The 24,040-nt window shown below is 44.5% G+C and overlaps 1 protein-coding gene across 2 annotated transcripts in view; it reads left to right on the top strand.

Moving 5' to 3' along the window:
• The first annotated feature begins 8,074 nt into the window (after nucleotides 1–8,074).
• BFSP1 (beaded filament structural protein 1) overlaps nucleotides 8,075–24,040 on the top strand; it is a 40,739-nt gene continuing 24,773 nt past the window's right edge. For both annotated transcript variants that reach the window (XM_031040086.2, XM_031040087.2), the window contains exons 1-2: nucleotides 8,075–11,735; nucleotides 16,927–16,987. In XM_031040086.2, coding sequence (XP_030895946.2) covers nucleotides 11,362–11,735; nucleotides 16,927–16,987 — 435 coding nt within the window. In that variant the 5' untranslated portion in view covers nucleotides 8,075–11,361. The remainder of the gene's footprint in view (nucleotides 11,736–16,926; nucleotides 16,988–24,040) is intronic.

The raw sequence follows: 24,040 nt of genomic DNA, 5'->3' as shown, positions 1-24,040 counted from the left end.
CTAAGAAGTAGGTGAACTTGGGAAGATAGAACTTCTTCTCTTATGAAATAGTTTATTCAGTTCCTCTTGATATCTATAGGAAAGTAGATATGGCCCTATAAACATGATATACCGGATGTATGTTTAAATCTGTGAATGTATATTTTTATCAGAAATGCCTTCCTGGATATGTATACCTAATTCCTTGGTATCCATTTCCTAAGTGGTACAAACCAGGGTCTGGAACATCCTCCTTTTAGGGCAAAGTGGGCATGCCAGTTGGCCAACCATGGCTCAATGATACATCAAACCACTTGACAATTTATTCCCAGAAGAAAATGTGGTTCAGATGTAGGCTGACCCAACTTAAGAGTGGTGGTAGGTCCGTTTAATGATATCTTAAAGAGAAGCACCGAGCAGAAATATGAATAGCATGGCTAGATTTAAATCCACAAGAAATTTTGGGGCACCTGGGTGGCTCAGTTGTTAAGCGTCTGCCTTCAGCTCAGGTCATGATCCCAGTGTCCTGGGATTGAGCCCTATGTTGGGCTCCCTGCTCCGCGGGAAGCCTGCTTCTTCCCTTTCCCACTCCCCCGCTTGTCTTCCTTCTCTCATTGTGTCTCTCTCTGTCAAATAAATAAATAAAATCTTAAAAAAAATAAAAAAATAAATAAATCCACAAGAAATTATAACAGTGAAAGAGACTTCCCCAAACTTGGTCCTGAGGATGGCGCCTGCTGGGACGATGACTCATTTCTGCATCCCTGAGGTCATGGGTATGGCCACTTTTCATGCATAACCAGTGATGATGTATGGGTAAGTATAACAATGTCTCAGAGACATGCCAAGGTTGTGCCCCATTGTCTGGTATTCAGGGAAGATAAGTCCAGATACATTTCAAAAGGCTTTCATTATTAAACTCCTACCATAATCATCAGTGAACTCCTGGTTGCTGAGACCATCTGGTAAATCAAAGGAGCATTTTTGCACTTTCTTGCTATCATTAAGAAACATCTATTCTAGCACAGTTTTCCCAAAGGTGTTCAGGGTTTGGCGGGGGGGGGGGTTTCTCTTTTGTTACAATTTCAAATTTATAGAAATGTTGCAGGAAGAGTACAGGGATATTTCCATATACCCTTTACCCAAACCCACCAATTATTTACATTTTTCTCCATTTGCTTTATTATTCTGTGTATTTATTTATATATGTGTGTATGATATAGGCATGCATATTGCTTATTTTCTGACCAGATGAGGGTAAATTGGACACTGTACCTCATTATTCTTTAAACTAGTGTGCATTTCCTAAGAACAAGGTCATTTTCTTACATGCCATAGTACAATTACCCAAAGGAGGCATTTTTTTTTTTTTAAGATTTTACTTATTTGACAGAGAGAGAGACACACACAGTGAGAGAGGGAACACAAGCAGGGGGAGTGGGAGAGGAAGCAGGCTTCCTGCTGAGCAGGGAGCCCGATGTGGGGCTCCATCCCAGGACCCTGGGATCATGACCTGAGCCGAAGGCAGACGCTTAATGACTGAGCCACCCAGGCACCCCCCAAAGCAGACATTTTGATACTTATAATATTATTATCTAATTCATATTCCATATCTAAATTTCATCAATCATCACAATAATATTCCTTTATAGTTTTTTTTTTTTTTTTTCTAGTCTAGAATCCTATTCAGGATCCTGCATTGCAATTTAGTTGTGATGCCTTGTGTTGTTGCCCACCGGTCAAAAAAATACAAGGAACACATCCATCGTCCAACAAATTTGGGTTGGTTGATACTTGCTTCAGTTTCTGTATTGGACCCTGAGAAAAGCAGTTTGGTGCTTGGTGCCCTCCTGCCTTTGATAGTGTTTTAATCCATGGCTTTATTTTCCCAAAAGTCTTCAGAGTCCACCATGGCTGTGCAGTTGGAGAGGGAGCCTTGCTTCTGAGTGTTTCTCCATCTGTAGTCACTCTTCTGCGGACACATCACTTACAGGGCAGCTAAGCATACATTAGAGACTGGGGCCTGATGGGGAGACCCGGCTAAGGGAGCAGGGACTGGGGAACCGGGGGTCTGCCCTTTCCCTTGGGGTTGCTGGCCACCCTATTCGAACTGAACCTTTCCAGGATGGCTTGTGTTTTGAGGTGATCCAGTTTTGTGGAAAGCCTTCAAGCTGTGCATCTGTGCATCCATCTGCCCCCTCTGTGATCTGCAACCGCCTTGGGGGTGGTGGGGGGGTGGGGAAGGGGTGGTGGTGGGAGCAGGCAGAGTGTTCACTCTTAGGGCAGCGTGGCCCCCTTGTGGTGGGCGGTTATATGCCCTGGGGGAAAGGATGGCCTATAAAAGGAGAGCAAGCAGAAGAATCAAGATGTTAGAGCAGGAGATCAGTTTGCTGGGGCTGCCATAACAAAATAACACAGGCTGTGTGGCTTAAAGAGCAGAGATTTATTTTATCACAGTTCTGGAGTCTAGAAGTCTGAGATGGAGGGGTTGGCAGAGTATTTCTCCTGAGGCCTCTCTCCTTGGCTCGCAGATGGCCATCATCTCCCTGTGTCCTCACATGTCTTCCCTCCCTGTGTCCTCATGTCTGCGTCCTAATCTACTCTTCTTATAAGGACACCAGTCACATTGGATTAGGGCCCACTCGTATGACCTCATTTTACCTTATTTACCTCTTTAAAGGCCCTATCTCCAAATATAGTCTCATTCCCAGGCCCTGGGGATCAGGACTAAAACGTGAATTGTAGAGGACACAATTCAGCCCCTAACAAGCAGAAAGGAGATCTTAGAGAGTCTTCTGCTCAAATCCATCGTTTTAGAAAGCAGGTTAAGTGAATTGTTCAAGGCCACACAACTAGAAAACAGCAGAGACCCAGCATTCACAGAATGCTCTCCACTACCCTTTGTGTCTGGAAAAAGGCCAAAGCGAACTGAGGATGTATCCAAACTGAAAGAGAAAGCTCAAAACTGTAGAGTATGAAATTGGCTAAAAGGCAAGTATCTATGCCTATTTTACTCAGGCTTTTAAAAGAGTTGTTCAGTGAATAAAAATGTTAATTAAAAAATTTAAGAAGAGTTATATATTTAAACAATTTTAAATGGAAATAAGATGCAATGAACATAAAACCTGATACATGACACTAATACTGGATTATATACATATGTATGTTTTTATATGACTGTAATCACCATGCATCTGGTCTTTTGTCTTCCTGCTTCCCTTCACGTTTGTTATAAATATTTTCATTTATATCATCATGTCTTCCACGTGATTAAATTGTTCGATGGTTATAGGCCATTTTCTCGTGTTGTTACTGCACAGTTGACTAAACCATCTTCCTCCCTGTCCCTCTCTCTCTTTGCTGTTATGCATATATATGGCTATAAAGTAAAGCATGTAATATTTATTAAATGCCTACACTGCAAAATGCTTAACATATAAGATGATCACACTTTTCACAAATGTTTTTGAAAGTAATTTCAGACTTTCTCAGAAAAATTGCAATAGTACAACACCCATATGTCCTTTACCACAATGGAACTGTTGTTACTATTTTGCCTCATTTCCTTTCTCGCTCTTTCTCCATACATTTTTATATTGATGTTTCTGTTTGTATTTATACATGTCATGCTTTTCAGGATCTTTTGAGAATAAGTTGTGTACATCATGTGTTTTACCCCTTGATCATTCAGAATGTATTTTCCAAGAATAAAGATATCATTTTATTTAACTGGTATAGTCATAAACTTCAGTACATTTAATATTGATAAAATTCTTTTATCTAATTGAGTGTCCATATTCTAATTTTGTCCAAGGGATCTAGTGATGACCTTTATAGCATTTGCTTCTCCTCCAGTGCAGGATGGAATCTATGATTGGTATTGCATGTAGATGTCATGTCTCCCTAGTTTCCTTTAATCTGGAACATTTGTCTAGTCTCTCTTTTTCTTTTATGATGTTAGCATTTTGAAAGAATATCATCCCCTTCTATTTTTATTAATAGCATGTTTCTTATTTTGGGTTTGTGTGGATGTTTCTTTATGGTTAGATTCAGGCTAGATATTCAGGTTATGTGGGCCAGAATAAGAGAGGCCGCAATCTCAGACAGACCAAGAAACTCTTGAGAGTAAAAGAGGGTGCTGCTTATTCTTACGCTGAGATAAAGGCATAAACGTGGATCGTCTTCAGCAAGTTGGAATGTATGATGACCCTTTTCACGTAAGTGATTATTTCCATTTTACAGTGTCCATGCTGGAACCTGACTGGTTAAGTCACTTGCCAAAGTGGTGGGACCAGAACCTAACCTCAGGGCTTTCTGATTCTCACAACACCCATTTCCCAGCCCTAGCCCCAAACTAGTGCCATTCAGCTGCATTTAGTGTACTTCTTCCATAAAGGATCATTCATCAAGCCCTGTGGAATCTATCCCAACAATCTCTTGAATTAAAAAATTTGTTCAGCAATGGTTTCTTCCTCATGTGTATGATCTCCATTCCTACTGAATAATCTCCCACCAGTGGGGGAGTCATGAGGATTGTTGACAAATATGCCCACTCTTGCTCCTTTTAGGCCCGTGGCAGGATTGCTTTTCTTAGAGTACTTGATGTTAGGTGGGGCTGTATGACTTACTTTTACCCATTTGATGTGATGGGGTGGAAATTTTACAAGCCAGAGTTTGCTCCCACTTTTCCTCTATGGTGACCAGCAATGTTTCCAGATGGTGGGAGCTCTGATAGCCTTTATGTTATGCAGAGAGGATGATATGAAGCAGAGGCCCCAGTGGACCTTACTTGGGCAGGCGTGTACCATGAGTGATAAATAAACCTTGTTGTTTTAAGCCCCTCAGACTGTGGGATTGTTTGTTATCGCAGTAGAGACTAGACCATATAGGCTGAATCATCAACCAAAAAAATGTTTTTAATTTTAATATTTTTAATCAAACTAATATAGAAACATATTTTTAAAGTCTAGTAACACCACAAAGTTTAATTTTTATAATGAAAAAGAATTGCCTTCTGTCCTGTTCCTCCCCTCTCTGCTCTACTCTATCCCTCTGAACTCCCCCATTAAATTCATTGAAACAATCTGAACCCCTACTATGTGCCAGGCACTAATCAAGTGCTGGGAGATAGGATGATTCACACATGACACCTGCTTTTAAGTAGCTCACATGCTAGTAGTGGGAGAGAAGGACTTGAGCTGAGGCTATGAAGGTAAGCACAAAGTACAGTGGTAAGTTATACATTGAAGTTATGTATATTTTTAACCCCTGGTGTTTAAATCTATATTAAATACTCCATAACTCTTATTCTGTAATGAACTAATACTGTTATTTCTTGGTTTATCAATTGTAGATTTTATGTATTACCTTTCCCCTATGAAAGATGATGAATCTTTTTACACATATACCTTTCTCACCACCATCCCCATTCTTCTAATTATTTATATCAGAAATTTTAGATAAATCAATAATAAGTGTTTCATCAATAGGACCATGTATATATGGTTTTTCCATTGAGTCAAATAGATACTTTACTTATATTGCATTCCCTCCTCAATTTTTTGTTTTTCCTGGAGTTACTAATTGCTTTGTTTTTTGTTTGCTTCTTTGTCTAGACCTTTGTCATTAATCTCCTCAAACTTTTTAAGAGAAATACATAACTTCCTTTAAGACTCATTTCTGCATGCTAAAAGGCATCAGTTAATTTGTCAGTTTCATTTTTTTCCTTAGAGACTTAGACTAGAAGAAAATCTTAGTAGCCAATGAAGCCACATATTATAAGAAAAGTAGAGTATAGTAAATCAATACATTTCAATAACTGGCATAAATTCATATATATACTAGTTCCATCCCTTTTATTTGTAAACAATTTTTTTCCAGTTTTAGTGAGATATAATTGACATACAACACTGTGTAAGTTAAGGTGTACAGCATAATAACCTGACTTACACACATTGTGAAATGATTGCCACAGTAAGTTTAGTTAACATCCATCATCTTTTTTTTTTTAAGATTTTATTTATTTATTTGACAGAGAGAGACACAACGAGAGAGAGAACACAAGCAGGGGGAGCTGGAGAGGGAGAAGCAGGCTTCCCGCCGAGCAGGGAGCCCGATGCGGGGTTTGATCCCAGGAGCCTGGGATCATGACCTGAGCCGAAGGCAGACACTTAACAACTGAGCCACCCAGGCGCCCTGACATCCATCATCTTATATTGATACAAAAAAAGTGTTTTTTCCTTTGTGATGAGAATGCTCAAGAGTTACTCCCCATCTCTTTTATTTTTTTATTTTAAGTGGGCACCCAGTATGGAGCCCAATATAGGGCTCAAACTCACACCCCTGAGATCAAGACCTGAGCTGAGATCAAGAGTCAGATGCCTAACCAACTGAGCCACCCAGGTGCCCCAGCTCTCCATCTCTTTTAAAAGTGGCTACATGGCAGCAAGAGCAACAGGACTCTTACCTACCACCAACTTGTATATGCATCCCTGGTGCCCAGATAGTGCCCTCAAAATCAGTTCTTTAGCTAAAGAATACAGAACTCCTTTGATGGAAGTTGATTCCATGTGTTGGGGCACAAGAAAAGCAGACTATCTCTCTAGAATATCTCATTTCTAGAAAGCAAGGATGCTTTCCAAGAGCATTAGAAAGACAAAGAAGTCAGTCAGTGGGACTCCCACTGACCATGTTGGAATAACATGTACATAAAATAACTAGAGTGAAGATAACAATTAATTAAAATAAGTTGAGCCTATAAAAGATGGTATTTATGATCTTGATCAGGAGGCAAATTAATACAAAATATCCCAAAAATGTTTGTAAAACAGAAGCAGAATGAATATAACAGATATTTAATTTCTATTGATTTTAACAAGTAGGGAAATGTTGGCATATAAGGGTAATTTGTTTCTTCCATGAAGCTTGTAGAAGTGTATAATGTATAGATTCTTACCTGTTTCTATCTCTGTTTCTATCTGTTTCAAGAGGAAAAAGTGAGTCCAGGAAATGTAGGAACAATACAGGGTCCGGTAAGAGCAGCGAGCCGTGTCGAAGGAGCTGCTATGGACGTCCTGACTACAGCCCTGAGCACCCAACCCCTTCTGTGCTTGCTGGTGCATCTTCCCACTGCCAGCAGTTGGGGCTCTTTCCCACAGGGCTTCATCAGGCTATCCCAGTCCATGGGGAGCCTACTTAGGCTGTCTGTGGCAGGCTGGAAGTGCCCTGTGATCAGCCCATGGCAGTGGTGGGTAAATCTCCAGCTCTTTCACCGTTGGGTGGGATAGTTCTGAGGTGCCTGTTCTGACCTATCTTCTAGAGTCTCCAGCGTTAATTTTTTTTAACTTCTTTTTCTGTTTTTTTTTTATTATGTTATGTTAATCACCATACATTACATCATTATAGAGTCTCCAGCATGATTAAACTGCATTTCCCACCACAGTGACTTGCTTGTTGTTATCACAAACCCTGCTTTGCCTTCCCTATCTCCCTCTCACCACCCTAGGTGCTTCCTGGAATCACCTCCCAAATAGACTATTTGTACTTTAACTCATTTCAGGCTCTGCTTCGGGGGAACCCAAATAAAATAACCAAGTAGAAGGGGAAATCCAGCTGTGGTGGTTGTAATTTTATGGCCAGTTCAAAAGTAGGAGTCAAGAGCAGGTTCCAAAGTCATAAACTAGCCAAATGTCCCACAGAAGAAGCTAACTACACCAACTTAGTTTCTTTTCTCATAGGAGAGGAAAACCCTACTAATTATAGTAAAATTCCAATAAGAAATATTTACATTTTTAATAGCATCAACAGATGGGAGCAGGATATCTTGACAGTACCATTGTGCTGGTACAGGACAATACAAATTATACAAATCTACAGAATCTATATTTTTTGAGAAAAATACTAACTTTCAAAAATAAAAATATAAGTGAGAAAGAGACACTTAAAAATCCTATGCTGTAACAAGTAAAACTTCATTATAAAATGAGTCTTAGTCTGGGGTGCCTGGGTGGCTCTGTTGGTTAAGCATCTGCCTTCAGCTCAGGTCATGATCCCAGGGTCCTGGGATTGAGTCCCACTTTGAGTTCCTTGCTCAGTGGGGAACCTGCTTTTCCCTCTGCCTGCCGCTCTCTCTGACAAATAAATAAAAAATAAAATAAAATAAAATGGGTCTTAGTCTAATGATCAATGGCTTGGGTTTGAATTACCTTGGACCATACAACCATGTTCCATGTTCAAACCAAAAGCCAATCAGTCAACATTCAAAATTCAATATCTGGTGGTCTTGTTCTCTGAAGTCACTCAGTTTCTCCAGAGAATAATCCCAAATCTCCTGCTTGGGGAAATAAATGCCTGGTGACTAGCATCCTGGAAGTAAAGTGGTAAATGGATGCATCTGCTCTTTTAACCCCTTTGTTTCAGTATGATCTCATCCTGTCCTTAGCTGTGCCTGGTGACCTTGAACTCAAGACCTCTCTTCTTCAATTTCACCAGAGAATAACTTCTGGTCTCCTGTCATGCCGGGGTGGGGTAATTGCCTGGCTCTGCAGGAATGGGGTAGGAGACCTGAAATTCTAACTGCTCCTTATGCCCTGGGCTAATCTCTGGTTTTTCATCTCTACACTTTACCTCCCTCTTCTGTCGTATCTGGTACTTCCAATTCCTAAGTTTTTTTTTTTTTTTTTAAGATTTTATTTATTTATTTGACAGAGAGAGACACAGCGAGAGAGGGAACACAAGCAGGGGGAGTTGGAGAGGGAGAAGCAGGCTTCCCGCTGAACAGGGAGCCCGATGTGGGGCTCGATCCCAGAACCCTGGGATCATGACCTGAGCTGAAGGCAGACGCTTAACGACTGAGCCACCCAGGCGCCCCAATTCCTAAATTTTTCTGAGAGTCTCTCGCAGGAACCAGCTTGTTTTTCTGTCCCAGTCCCCTCTGTGGCACGTAGGTTTCACATGTCTTCACTCTGCCAGTGCAACTGATATCAGTTGCCACTAATGTCTCTGTTGAGCCTTCCGAAAATTTGTTGGCACATCTTGTCCACGGTGATCTTTTCCTCCTTATTTTTGTGGAGTTTTAATCTAAAAATAAATTCTTTGCTGCCATTTTTGGTAGGGCTTGGGGGGAAGGGGTGGAGATGATGCTCATGTTCCATCCACTGCTCAGCCCTTCCTTTAGAACTTTCCTTTTTGGGAGCCTTCTTGCCAGGCTCTCCTCAGTTCAGGCTCACTACATTCAGGGAGCACATGGCTCACTCCACTGCACCTCACACCAGTTGTTCTCACACCTTATTTATGCTGTTCTGCCTGAAACTCTAACTTCTCTCTATCCACACACTACTTACTGCTGCTTCTTAGGTAAAACAACAACATTTTGGTAGGATCTCTATTTTAGAACTTATCCCAGATTTCCTTGTGTCTTAATTTGTTGAGTCTCCCTGAGACTATGCTTTGTGAGTAGGTATTTTGTTTGTTCCATTGGATTATTGAAATAATATTTTTTCCTTTGTTATGTTTCTGGGATATCTGTTTTTCAAATAGGATTACTATGTGTGGTAGACTGGGTTGCTGGTCCCAATTTTTCACTCCAGTGTGAAAGTTACACACCCACACCCTTGCCATGGCCTCAGGGTGGGGGGCCATGCCTCTTCCCTGCCTCTTTACTTTGGCTATGGCCATGTGATTTGCTTTGACAAATGGGATGCTAGCGGACAGGATGCAAACAAAGGCTTGGAATGAGATTGTGTGGTGGGGCTCACTCTTGTCCTTCTGTCATTGCTAGTTCTAGGGGGATGAGAGACATTTGGAGCAGAACTCTCCCAGCTGACTGGAAGATCTGTAGCTTGAAGGAGAGCTCTCCAGCTGACTTGCAGACCTGGGAGTGTATTGCTAGATATTCCTTCTTGTATGCCATTTAGTTTTGGGGCCAGTTTGTTCTGTAGCAATAGCTGACCGATACATGATGTCAAAGGAAATGAATGCTTTTATAACCTTTGTTCTGTGTTGGTTTTGCTCTCTAGGAAGCCTGAAACCAATTTACCACCATGATATATGTGTATCTACAAAAAATGCTAATGTGGCTCTCCTTGATTTGATCATAAAACCTATTTTTAAATGGCTTAAGAAAATAGAACAATAATCATACCACCACCACAACTTTGGACCTTACCTTGGATTCATTCTAGACTAAATTCATTCCATTATCTTACAGTCTTTTTGGAGAAATAATAAACCCATCAAAGATCTGTGTCATACTCTTGATCTTTTATAACTGTGACTTTAATTTGTAGTATAATTATGTAATTCTGTGCAATCTTTATAGTTGTTAATTATATGGTACAGCCAATCCTTATTTTTAGGAAAACAGCCCTTTTGATAATGATTTTTAAATTGGAGATATGACAAAGTATTTATACTTAGGAACATTTTCATCAAATGCTATTAGTTTCTTTCAACACCCACAACTTACTTTTAAGTTTGTTAAAGCCTAGCTTTGTTATTTCTGTAATACAAATTAAAATGAAACATAGTGTCAAAAAATTCTTTCATATTCTCTGAGAGTTGGCCAATTTATTAAATCTTTTAAGCTGTAAGGATTTTTTCTTTAGTTCAAAGAATCAATTATGCCAATATCCTGATGGGGCTCTACTTGTTTCTCCTACTACAGAAAGAATGTCAGAATCCCCGAGAACAAGGGCAATGTTACAATGATAACCTTGCATCTGTTTCTTAAGTTATTGTACAAAGAATGTTTTCTCACAAATATGCATAGGTGTTAGTAGGAACTCGCTTGCAGCACGCATCACAGTTTTTTCGAGATGGGCCATTTATTTTGCATCCGTGGTTAAGAACCCCTAACAAAAAAGAGGGTTCCTAAACGTCATGTTGTAATTATGCAAAAGCACTGCTTAAGTAATCAGGAAAAAAGTGGTATTGTTGAAAAGGTCTATAATTGAGAGCTTGACGCAAAGAGAGGAGACAAAGAGAGAGGTCCTCGGGCTTTTGAGCTAGTCCAAGTTTAACAAGCTCCCTTGGGCTTCCTTCACAATTCCCAGAGGAAGCAGTCATGCCTCTCTTGTCCTCCTGACCCTCCATTCAATCATAAAGCAACAGGCTTTAACAATCACAGAACAAAAACCTCATTGCCCAATTTAACCTTCCAACCCCCAGAGCTGTATGGTCCCCTAATCCGGCGCACAAAAGCAGGCCCGCTGCTCTTTTATTCTTCCGGAGGCTGGGCGCAGTGTTGAGCTCAACAGCTGACCAGCTCTGGAACTTCCCAGCAGCGTGCCGGCGGGGGGCCCCCCGATGTTTATTTAGCCGCCAGCCGCCTCGGCGCACGGCCTCCGGGAGCCGGCTTCGCGCGCGCTCGCCCGCACAGGAGCCATGTACCGGCGCAGCTATGTCTTCCAGACCCGCAAGGAGCAGTACGAGCTCGCCGACGAGACGACGCGCGCCGCCGAGCCCGACAGCATGGTGGAGGGCCGGGCGGGGGCGCCCAGCCTGGCAGCGCTGCAGGGCCTCGGCGAGCGCGTGGCCGCCCACGTCCAGCGGGCCCGCGCGCTCGAGCAGCGCCATGCCGTCCTCCGGCGGCAGCTGGACGCTTTCCAGCGCCTGGGCGAGCCGACCGGCCCGGAGGACGCCCTGGCCCGCCACGTCGAGAGCAACCACCAGCGCACCCGGGACCTGGCGGCCGAGCGCGCGCGGCTGGAGCGCCAGGGCGCGGAGGCGCAGCGCGCGCTCGACGAGTTCCGCAGCAAGTAAGCGGCGGCCGCGCGCGCGCGGGGGGCGGGGTGGGGGGGGAACGGAGGCAGGGCGTGGGCGGTCGCCTGGCGACCCAGGACTTCGTCCCCGCAGGGGCCGCGCGCACGCGCGGTGCCTCTCCCTCACCCGGGACCCCTTCCCTTCCGATGGCACTTCGCAGTTTGCATGAAGTGGTATCATGTACTTGTAATGTGCTTTAAAATTTGGGTCTAATTTACATGCAATAAAATGCACAGGTTTGGGGGCGCCTGGCTCTCTCAGTTGGTAGAGCATGCCACTCTTGATCTGGGGGTTGTAAGTTCGAGCCCCACCTTGGGCGTAGAGAATACTTAAAATTAAAATCTTTTTAAAAATGTAAAGGTGTTAAGTGCATAGTTCAATGACTTTTGACAATGTATGTACCCATGTAACTACCCAAACAAGCAGGGTATTTCCACCACCCCAGAAAGTTCCCTCCTGTCCTTTCCCAGTCACCCTGCACCCCTCCCCCACAAAAAACCTGGAGGCACCCAGTGTTCTGATTACTGTCACCATAGATTAATTTTGTGTGTTCTGGAATTTCACAAAAATGGAATCTTACAGATGTGCTCTTATATGTCTGGATCCTTTTGCACAGCACAGTGTTTTTGAGATGTATCCATGTTATTTGATCCTCACAGCCTTATCCTGTAATAGACGGTACTGCACCTGTTTTGCAGATGAGGAAACTAAGGCTTCGATAGTGTCAAGATTTGGGGCAATGTCACTCAGCTAGTGCCTTGCTGCACTGGGATGGAGTTCAGGTCCTGGGCATGCTAAGTCTAATCATCTTTACCGCATCACAGCTGCTACCTGGACATTATTTCAATGTGTGTCCTCTAGCGTCTTGCTACTTGAAGTGTGGTCCATGGACCAGCAGCATTGCCATCACCCAGGAGCTGGTTAGAAATGGAGTTAAGCTTGAAATTTCAGAAACCCTGGTCCAGAGCATGGTCCCGTTTTCCACAGAATGAATAAGATGATAAGATCACCTGAAGAACTTAAAAAGAAAAAAGGATGCTCAGCAATTTGCCACCATCCTCCCAGGTTATAAATGCACGTGCTCTTTTACTCTGCAGGGGCCACTTCAAGGAATTCATTCTTTGGTGCTCCAGCAAGTATAAAATGGCATGCCCGTATTGCAGTGTGATCTGCAATAGCAAAAGCCTGGAACGAACCTAAATGCCTATTCATAGATAGTCAGGTTATCAAATTGTGCTTCATTTATGCAATGGAATGCTACGCAATTGTAAAACAAGGGAATAGTGTGTTACTATCATTTACTTTAAAAAGAAGGGGGAGAAGAGCAGAATTTTTTGCTTGCATAAGGAAAAAGAGAACACAAGCAGACACATGCAAAAACCCAATGACACTGGTTACATGTGGAGGACCAGGGAGTAGGAACTGGGCAACGAGAGCAGAGGAGACTTTTAATGGAACAGTTTTTTATGTAATTAAAAAAATTTGTCTAACCACATAAGAGATTTATTCATTTAAAAGTTATATAAATTAATTTAAAAATACAGATGGCCAGGCCCCACCCTGGAACTCAGGTGTGGCCCAGAAATGTTAAGTTTTATGAGCTCCACTGGTAATTCCAGTGAAAAGCCAGGTTTGGGGACCCCTGGTCTAGGGTAGCCAGAGGGTCTTCTGCAAACATGCTCTATGTCTGAGTCCCACATTCTTAATCTGAATCATGGGCAGGTTATTCAACAAAATGTACTGAGCATGTTTATCAGATCATACTCACTGAGCATGTTTATCAGATCATACTCATTGATTTCATTCCTTTTTTTTTTTTTTTAAGATTTATTTATTTGAGAAAGAGAGAAAGCGAAAAAACAGAGCAGGAGTGGAGGGGGTGGGGAAGGGGCAAGGGCAAGGGCAGAGGGAGAGGGAGAAGCAGATTCCCTGATGAGCAAGGAGCCCAATGCAGGGCTTGATCCCAGGACCCTGGAATCATGACTGGAGCTGAAGGCAGACGTGTAACCGACTGAGCCACCCAGGCGCCCCTCATTGATTTCATTCCTATTTCATTCTGGGTTTGATCCATAGAAACAGATTTGGAGCTGGAAGAAGGGATCTGGAAATCCACCTGTTATCGCCCTTCATGGGAAAACTGGGGCTTGGAGAGGGCCTGTGGGTGGCAGGACTTGAATTCGGGTTTTCTCACTCTATGCTTTCTAGAACACTGTGTCTTGGAGAGGATCCATTCTTGGATTCCTGTGGAGTGAGACGTAAAGATAGGATCTCATTCAAATGAAGCGTGTGTTTTCTAAAGCAAAGGGAAGCGTGCACTGGTTCAGACACCAAGGGCAGCTCCATGGGCCAGCAGGAAACCCTGGATCCCAAAATGGTCTTTACCTAGGCATTAGGCCCCAGTGATTTGGCTGGGCGGGCATGACTCCCTTGAGCCCCTCATTGAAGGAGTGGCCATGTTGAGTTTTCCTTGTCTTTTCCTAATTTCACTTGGTTCTGAGTTAGATGTCATAGCTATGTCTTCATAGCTGTCCCTTCCAGCTCTGTGATATATTTAGTAATTCCCATTAATTTATTCCCTCCCATTGCCCCCTTGGAGATACTTTGATATTCTGACTGAGGTATTGGGATTTGAAAATGATTATGAAAATCATACCCATCCACAAGCATGGGTACACACTTACACCAAGTTTGGTTTACATCCCAGAGGTGAGCTGATGGCTAGCCAAAGCCAGGTGAAAATAATGCAGAAGTAGGAGGGTATATGCAGCCTTGGTAGGCATATTCTCTACTTGGATAGTTGAATAATTTCAAAATCAGGTTTCCAGCACATCAGACAAAGACTAAATAAAACAAGAATGAAATAAAAACAAATAAAACTACCAAAATATATTGATGAATACAGTCAATTGTCTAAATTGTTAAAAACCAAAAATAATTATGTAAAACAATCAAATAATTGAAGCCAAAGTGTTTTTTCACTTTATGAATTCTTATCATGAATTCTTTATAATGAAATCACTTGTCTATAATATCTAGACTTGTCTTCACAGCGTGAAAACTACCCACGATAACATGTTACTGCATTATTTATCAAACATGTTTTTAAGCTACAGAAATTCTTAGATGTTTCTAGCAGGAAAGAGCAATGAGAAAATTTGGAATTTGTTCACAGTTTTATTCTCAAAGCTAACTATTAGCTATTAAAAAATAATTTCTGGCTCCATTAGAGCCACACACAAAAGAAACTGCTAAATGTGACATCCTGGTGGGAAACGTAAAGCTTTGCCTACTGGTTATAACAGCTTCTTAGGTGGCTTTAGACCTGGGAGCGTGCACAGTGCACATATTTCTAATTAGTCTTCCCTGAAGTCAGGACTCTCTAATTCCGCTAGAAAACCAGCTGCATGGTTTTCTAGCACCTCTTTCGGTACTTGACTTGAGCCCATGGCATGGGTGTGCAAGGGCTCTGAAAGCTATGCTCTGTGGGTTGGGCTGAATGCTAATTAGGATTAGTTTCAACCACAAGTGGCATAAACTCCAAAGTGATATTGGCTTGACCAGGATGGATTTCTCTCTTGCGTAAGGTCTGGCCTAGCAAGCAGCTCAGCATGCCACTCTATAGTATTTGAGGCTCAGAAGTCTGTGCCTGGCCTTCAGGGAAGCAGCATCTATGTTTCAGGGGCAGGATGGAGGAAAGGATGCAGAAGGACACACCCACATCATCTCTTATCAAAGATATTTGGAGACTGCCACAGACTTACGCTTACATATTGGTCAAGACTTGGTCACATGGCCACACCTAGCTGCAAGGAAGGCTGGGAAATGTAGTTTTCCCTCTAGGCAGCCCTGTGCCCACCAAACATCAAGGGCTCTGACTCCTGGAAGAAGGCCAGAATGGATATTGGGGCCAACTTACAGGGAACAAGGGAGGAGTCATTTGGGAAGGGGACTTATCTCTTTCTTAAGGGGATAAAATTCCCCCTAGAGGGACACTCTTTGAACAGAATGATTTCTGGGGTTTCTTTGCCTCCTTGATCCCTATCATTTTCTACAAGTCCAGGGAGGAAGGTGACTAGGAGGAAAACTACACCCATTCCTAGTATCTGTTGCATTATCAATTTTGTTTAATTATGTTTAAATTTGGAGGGTCTCTCTGCTCTACCCAGGCAGCATGGTGTGGCTATCAGGGCATAGTTTTTGGTGCTAGATTCAAGTGTGAGTCCTGACTCCATCCCTCCTTTAGTTTGGAGTCTTCCAGAAGCCAAGCCCGATCAAGGGGTTTGACGGCTGGTAGCTTATCTGGAAGGTGACCTCAAGGAGCAAGTTTGGGGAGTGAGGAAGTGAGGCAGGAGGGGAAGGCAGAAAACACCGAGTGCATTAGCCAGCAAATTAACATCGTGGGCACCTGGAGCTAGCGTGCCAGATGGAGAAACACTTCAGTTGTCCTAGCTGAGGGTGAGGGAGCCGGGCTATTTATGTACCCACTCACCTTCTGTCAGAGGTTGAGGGCTGCCCCAGGGGCACTGACTCTGCCCTGTCCAGCCTGCCCTGCCCACTGGCCCAGAGCAGGCCTTTGGTGTGCAGGGGCGAGGGCACAGAGATGAGGGTGAAGTGTCCGGGGCAGCTGCCCGAGGTCAAGGGCCAGTTTCTCAGCCTCAGTTTCCTTATCTTTCACCTGGGGAACAATGATAACTGCTCTCTTCCAGGGTTTTGTAAGGATTAAATGGCATAATCCAGAAACACTGACACATGTGGATAAATACAAGAGTACAGACAACCCAAACAAGGTCAGGTTAAGGGCGTTTGTTGCAGGTCATGTAGGGCAGCCTCTGTGCCCCTGCGGTGCTTGGGTTAGGGGTGTGTGGAGATACAATTCCTTCATCCTTGAGCTGGCTGGGTGGGGGGGTTGGGCCTCCAGGCTGGGGGACTCCTGTTCCATTCACCGTTCCCCGGTAGCCCCGTCTGTGGCGGCTACAGCAGCACTCTGCACATGCGCCAGGCTGTGGCAGAGGTTGGGGAGCCAAGGGCTCGGCAGTGCCGCCTTAGCTACTATTTTAACCTTAGGGACCTCTCCTTAAAGAGACGGCATAGTACTCATCTCAGATGAAACTTAAGCGCTGATTGTGTGATCATCACGTATGGAATCACGGAAGTTGTCCAACTTTTGCTTATGTGTCCCATTTGCAGGTATGAAAACGAATGTGAATGTCAACTGCTCCTAAAAGAAATGCTGGAACGGCTTAACAAGGTGAGCTGAATACGAACTTGAGTTTGAGTCCAGACTTGAGTTTGAGAATGGAACTTAGTGACTGAAATGACTGTCACACACCTTCTCTCTGTGTCCTTTTAGGGTTCACCTATTTCTTTTGCTGTCACTCTCTTTCTTGATTCATAATTTTCAAGTAAGTCTTTGTGTGAACTCACACACCCAAGACACACAATTCTCTCCCGCAACACACAGGGTCTCACGAGAGAACCCTAGATGTTAAGCTTAATGGGTTGTCCTAGGCTATTCAAACATGGCAGCATTACAATACCAGCTCTGGTTGTGCCGTTCAGATGTGCTGGTTCCAAACACACCAAACTGAAGAAACTTGCTTTGGGTAGTGGTTATTGGGATGCAAGGATGTCTACTCTGTTGGCTGAGAGTCTCGAGATTGCTCTTCTGCAGGAGAACTCTCAGAGAATAGAGGAAGAAATTTCCACTTCCCTTCAGGCTCTCCCTTCTCAGAGTCTGGAGAGTAGCCATGTGGGGGCCACCAGGGATTCTGAGCTTCTTGCTGGAGACCCTCCTGCAGAGTCCTGCGGGGTTGTCCTTTGCAGGGAATTTCCTTCTTCAGATCCTCCATCATCATCCTAATTGATTGGATTTTCTGCTCTAGCCAGGGGAACTCGACTACCAGATGGAATAATCCCAGATCTCAGAGGTTGGACAAAAGCAGGGATGGCAGATAGCTGTCATTTCAGAGCTCAAATGTCCGAGCAGAAAGACCCATGGAGACTATTTCATCGAAGGGTTGCTTATATAGGGCACATGGCTGATTGTCCCCTTTCCCTCCCTTCCACACCCGTAATTCCTCATCAGAATTACTGATCAAACACAGCACCTTTCCCTGCCGTGCCCAGATGTGGCCTTAGGATTCTTCACGTGGAGCTCCAGGCAACCACTACAGATAGTCGGCATTGGCTCAGGATGTTTGCCAGTCCCTGGCTTTGTCCAACCTCTGCTGTCTAGGATTAGTCTGCTAACTGGTGGGAATGTTAGAACCATAACCTAGGGAAACTGAATTTTGTTTTGTCTATGTTATTTACCACATGATGCTCCTATGCCCTTCCCTGTGTGAGCATATGATGTATCATTCAAACCAGGAGACTGTGTGGAAGGAGGTACTGTCAGTAATTATCAAGGTCAATTAGTAGAAACTGGGATTGTCTCAGGCCAGCCACTGTGTGAACACCCCAGATAGAAACACAGAGGTGGAGGTGAGAGTGTGCTTAGGAGAGCCCTCAGTGCCCAGACTCAGTGATTGGTCTTGTATTGGTTTGGGCCATGATGGCCCCAAGCCTGTTAAAAGTTGAGCTGGGATTTGGGTGTTATTAGCATCAGACATCACCCTGTTGTTCTGCTGATACTCGTAGCTCATCCCCATTCTTGTTTTGGGTGGTGATCCCGGCTGCCAAATGGGGCCGCCATCTTGTCCACAGACCACTGCTTTCAGGGACATAGGTGCCTTACACTGTTCACTTAGATGCCTGTTTAGCAGCCCCTCCCCAACACCACCACATTTTACTTTGTGAGTATTTGTCCTCACTGAAAGCAGGGCTCCCTCTGGACTTATTTTATGGTTGTCGCTCATGCAGTCCCGTCACGGGCATTCTTCATAGAGGAGGGAGAAAGAGTGTAGTCCCTCTTTTTAGCTTTGGTGGGAAGTAACACTGGATTCAAAAACAAGCTCCAGGGCGCCTGGGTGGCTCAGTTGGTTAAGCGACTGCCTTCAGCTCAGGTCATGATCCTGGAGTCCCGGGATGGAGTCCCGCATCAGGCTCCCTGCTCAGCGAGGAGCCTGCTTCTCCCTCTGACCGCCCCCCCTCTCATGTACTCTCTCTCATTCTCACTCTCTCAAATAAATAAATAAATCTTTAAAAAAAAAAACAACAAAAAAACAGGCTCCAGCCTTCTGTTGTTGTTCTCTTATTACAAAAGCAAGACATATTTGCAGGTAGAAAAATAAGGTATTGGAGATAAGGCCAGGGAAGGGAAAGGCCTCCCTTTGTGTATATTGTGACAGACAGTGAGGACAATTAGAGTATCAGTGCCATGAGAATGTTACAGAAGTTCTGGGGAAAGATGCTACCAGGAACTTGGGCCAGAGCCGGAGCAGGGCATCGGCGTGGCTCTTCCCTGGGCCAGGGGAAAGACACTTCTGCTCACAAGCGAGTGTCCAGTCCAAAAACAGACAGCGGCCCAATAATAGGACCCTTCATGCCACTATCGAGTATCTATGAGACTTTGGGGGAATTTCCTTATCTCTCTGAGCTGCGGCTTCTTCCATCTCTGAAGTAGGAGCAGTAATGGTTGCCACCACCATGGAATGGATGTCTATCGACATGCACAGTAAGAATGAAGTGACATAATAGTGTCTGTGACTTGCCTGTCACAATTATTATTACAGAGCCCTTGATGTGATGGATGCCAGCTTCGTTTCCCCAGAGTGTGGGATTCATGACTCTGGTGGAGTGGGAGGTGATTTTAGATGGCGCATGAAGGAATAATTTTCTAGTAGCTGTGAATTTATTTTCATGATTACCTCTTCTTGATAGCAGGTGACATCAAAAAGTTCCTTTTTGAAAGCATATAAGTAGATGAAGCAATTTTAGAAAAATACCGAGTGACTAATAACACAGGTGGCGCCTGGTTGTAGCAGAAATCATGAGCACTGCATATGATGCGGGGAGTTGGCCGTATCCACGCACCAGCTTGGAGCTTTGGCACAGTTTTGTGGTTCTTTATTCTACCCTCAGAAACGACCCCGTTCAACCCCTCTGTTGCCAGTGAGGAGCCTCACCCTTGGTGAGGTTCAGTGACTTTGGAGCCCCACAGCCCATCCTTGGCATGTGTGGTCAGAAGTCTTTTGTGTACATGGCTCATTCTCTGCCTCCCAAGGACAGTCGGGGAATCTCTGTCTCTCAGGAGGCAGACACAAGGTCAGAGTCCCTGGGTAAAGATGACCCCTGCACGCTTGACGTTGGTGCCCCATCCCTATCCTGTGGGCCACCCCTGAGGTCACACAGACATGCTGAGCATGCTGGCTGGCTTCCTGCATGTGTCTGGCTGTGGGAACTTGCATGATGCGCAGGAGGCGTAGTCTGGACATGTGGGCCTTCACACCCCAGGAGCAACCCTCGGCTGCTGAGGGGTGGGAGTAGGTGGATGAGCTCCCCAGCTGCCCCACAGCTCATAGCAGCAGTTCAGAGGTGAGTTCTACAGTCTCTCCAAGGGTCCTCAGCACTACTGAGGTGTGGTTGTCCACAGTGGTAACCTGCTCATTGTACACCTTCCTTGCCTTTGTTCCTTTCCCTGGATCACTTCCTCCCTTCCAGAGCTTCCTGGAGTGAACAACATGTACCCAATCCTTGCTTCACAGGAACTCAAGGGGTTGGCCAGGGGAAGGCTGGACCTTCTTGTTCTCTGTCCATCGAGATGGTCACGTGAGAAGGTAGAAATGGAGGAGTACGTTCACGTCTGGTTGGCTGGTCATATCAGTGATTTTGGCTGACAAATCTTTGAGTGTCTACCTACATCAGATCAACATGGTTTCGACTGTCAGCTCCGTGTCAGTGTCCCTTTCCTTTGGTCTTGTGGAAGGGATTCATGCCTAGATGTGGCTGTGGAAAATGGGGTAGAGGAGAAACCACTGACCCAGTCTTTGAACCATGCTTGGAAAATATCACAATGTATGTTGACGGGAAGGATTGCTTCTGCTTTCACCAGACTGTCATCTGTTAATACTGCCCATGTCATTACATCTTCAGAACAGAGCTCCTGTATTTTTAACAGCCAAAAAATCTAAAGCAAGCCACTCTTTGCTAGGCACTTTGAAATAATATAAATGCTCAACATACCACTCACATACTTTGGCCAAAGTTATTCAGATTTTAAGACTTTTGATGCAGTAAGAATTCTTGATGACTTTTAAGTGTCTGGGTTTGGCTAACCTCTGGGACTCGTTGTCTCTCTATGTATATATGGTTATCGGTCCCAATAATGCCCAGTGTTGCTTATCTTAAGGAAACTATAAGGAGGCTTTAAGATTTCTCTCCTTTTTTCTTTAAAATCCCCAGAATTTTAAAATGATGTGGGTTCTAGTCAAATGCTTTCACTTAAAAACAATTTTTTAAGAAGTACCTAAAACTGCCATATATGCTTTTCCATGCAATTTGTGTATCTTCAGTGCATCCGGGGAAAGGGCAAGAAGCAAGGGCATTTGGGGAAGGGGCATGGAGCCTTTGTTTTCAGGGCTACAGGGCTTCATTTGCCTAAGAACAACTCTGAGGCTGGAGACGAACTTCCAGAACTTCCGGAGTTCAGGATGGGGTTGGGGGTGGGGAGGCTGGAGAACAGAAGGGCAGAGGAGGAACCAGGAGGTATGCAGAGGGAGAGAGGGTGAGGCAGTGGGAAGACAGGGAGTAGAGCTCTAGAACAGACTCAGCACCGTCCTCCAGGCCAGCCTTAGCACCGGGAAGGAAAGCAAATCTACAATTTTTGGGAAGGTTTTTGACAACCAAGGTTGAAGTGTTTTTTAATTAAACCCTAATTAACTAGACATCTCAATGAACTTGAATACCCATTCTTGAGCAGCTGTTTAGATGCTGGATTTGAGGCTGGGTAAAGATATAGGCAGTTGGGTTTTTAGTGGGATTTCTGGTATCTCTGTAAATGGATTGGCAGGCTGATTCTTCAAAGGCACATTGGGCTCTAGTGACTTCTCTACTCTCTTTCTCAAAAAAATGGTTTAGATCAGTGATTCTGAAATCTCCGTGTGGACCAGCAGCACCTGGAGCGCATGTTACAATACAGACTCCTGGGTCCTGACCCCAGAAATTCTGACCCAGTAGGTCTGGGATCTGCCAGATATTTTATACTCTGAATCATTTTACATTTCTCATTATCCCTAGCCGTCATTGACCACACTTTGAGAACCACGGGCCTAGATTGCCAACACATACAACATCAGGGTTGGAATGTTTTCTAAAATTAGACTGTTGACACAGAGTCTACATTTGGAAAAAATCTAGATGCTGCTGCTGGTAGAGCTTTTGAAAATGCAGCTGACAGCATCCAAAGCATAATAAAAACACAAGCGTCCACACATTCTGACTTCTGGTGCAAACAAAAGAGAGTACTCCCAATTGAATCCTCCCCCCCACCCCCACCAGCAACTGTACATTCCAGTGGCACCTACTCACCTTCGCGAGTGTTGGGGTCAGTTTGTCAGATGATTGTCCTCAAAGCAAGAGAATGTGCTGCAGAAGCATCTGTGTAATCCCTATTTTAAGGATAAATATCGGCTGGCCTTTATTATCACCCATGAATCGTTTTAAAGGCTTGGCTGTCACCTCTTAACTAGTAGAGAGAAGCCCGAGACAGATTCCAGTCCTGTTGTTTCCCATTAGCTTCCACTAACTAGTTGCATGACCCACTGGTCAGTCTGGCCTCAGCCTGTCCATCTGTAAGGAGAGACTCTAGTTTCTGAGCTGCATTTCCCTCTCAGGGAAGAGGGCTGCTGGGGGCTTGGGGGGGCCTGGCCCCCTACCCTACTGCGATCATGTCCTTCCAGAAGCATGCCTCTGCTTTGCCCCTATACACTGGCATCCTGGGATATTTTGTTTGAAGGATGACACATGTAACTTAAGAAACATCTGAGGTCTAATGACCTAAAGGGTCCCTTCTATTTCTAAAATTGCGAGTGTTTGATCCCTTTAGAAGTCATGACACAAAGCGTCCTTGAAACCCTATTTCCAATTCCTCAGCCTTGGTGATTATGGATTAATCGTGGATGAGTTTTTGGTAAAAATGAAGATGTTTGAGAATTCTCCGCCTCGTTTCATCCTCAGCAATCTTAAGAGGGGTGTGGTGGGAGGGTGGGGATAAGGGTACTGGGGAGGGAGGGTAGAAGGCTATCCAGAAGGACTGGCTCAAGGTCTTTGACCAGCTCTGCCCCAAACTGAGCCATGCCCCTCCAAGGGGTGCCCCATCCACAGGGTTGAGAATCACTTCCACAGCAGACCACTGCTCCTGAAGGGAGTGGAGCTGCATCCCCACACACTCTGACTGTCCTTCCCATCACTGGGGTCCTGGTAGGACTGTCAGTGAAGTGGATGGTCATGTGACCCATGTTGGCCATCACAGCACTCTCCCAGAAATGTGACTCAAGGGGACACAGAGGCGAATTCATTTGTAGCCGGTCATCCTGCAGGAAGAGCCATTACCTCCTGCTGCTAGAGTCCTGGGACTGCCCTGCTTTCTGTCCTTCTTGAGACCTGGCTACCTTTCCTTTGGAGTCTGTAAATTATCCCGGCTCTTTCTGGTTCCACAGCCCTTTCCCATTGCTGGAAAGACCCCTGGGATTTCTTTGTATCACCATTTCTCTCACGAAGGGGCTTCACCAGGCTCATGTGATAATTCTGGGTAATTTCAGAGAGCCAGGACCTCCCGGGAACCTGCTCACTTGCCCTGGGGAATGAACATCTTGATTGTACAGGTGCATCCGTTGAGTTTCCACGGGTGGGCAGTGTGCGTCTTCTGAAGGAAGAAGCAGTGCTGTTGAGGTTTCACTGAACTCTGAAGTACTGTCCCCGTAACACAGGATTGGAGGACCCATCGTGAAACCCTGAGGGCAGAGCTCATCAAAAGTCAGCGACTGGTTAATTCATTCATCAAAAGAATGAGCCCAGAAACTGAGGGCCCAGAGTTAGTTTTCACATTAATTTAGTTCAGACAGTTCAGAGCCCCATACCTGGAGCTGTGCATCCCTGTTTTGTAATTTGGTCCATTCTCTTACTTCTGATTAAAAAAAAAAGACTTCAGACTCTGTGTGCGTCTTTCAAAGGGTGAGATTTTTTACTATGCTCTTGCTTCTCCCGGCGGGCAGCAGAGGCCCAGCTCCGGGCCCGGAAGTGAGCAAAGCCTGGGGAAAGCAGAGAAGAGTCCAGGGGCAGTGGGCAGGGAACCAGCTCCAGGTTGGGGTCCTTCTCTCCTTCTGTCTGAGGGTTCACTCCCTACTTGGTTGCTCATTGTTGG

The sequence above is a fragment of the Leptonychotes weddellii genome, chromosome 10, assembly GCF_054177405.1.
Source record: "Leptonychotes weddellii isolate Sample4059 chromosome 10, ASM5417740v2, whole genome shotgun sequence".
Classification (NCBI taxonomy): domain Eukaryota; kingdom Metazoa; phylum Chordata; class Mammalia; order Carnivora; family Phocidae; genus Leptonychotes; species Leptonychotes weddellii.
The sequence above is the reverse complement of the archived record's forward strand: the minus strand, read 5'-3'. Positions and strand labels throughout refer to the sequence as shown.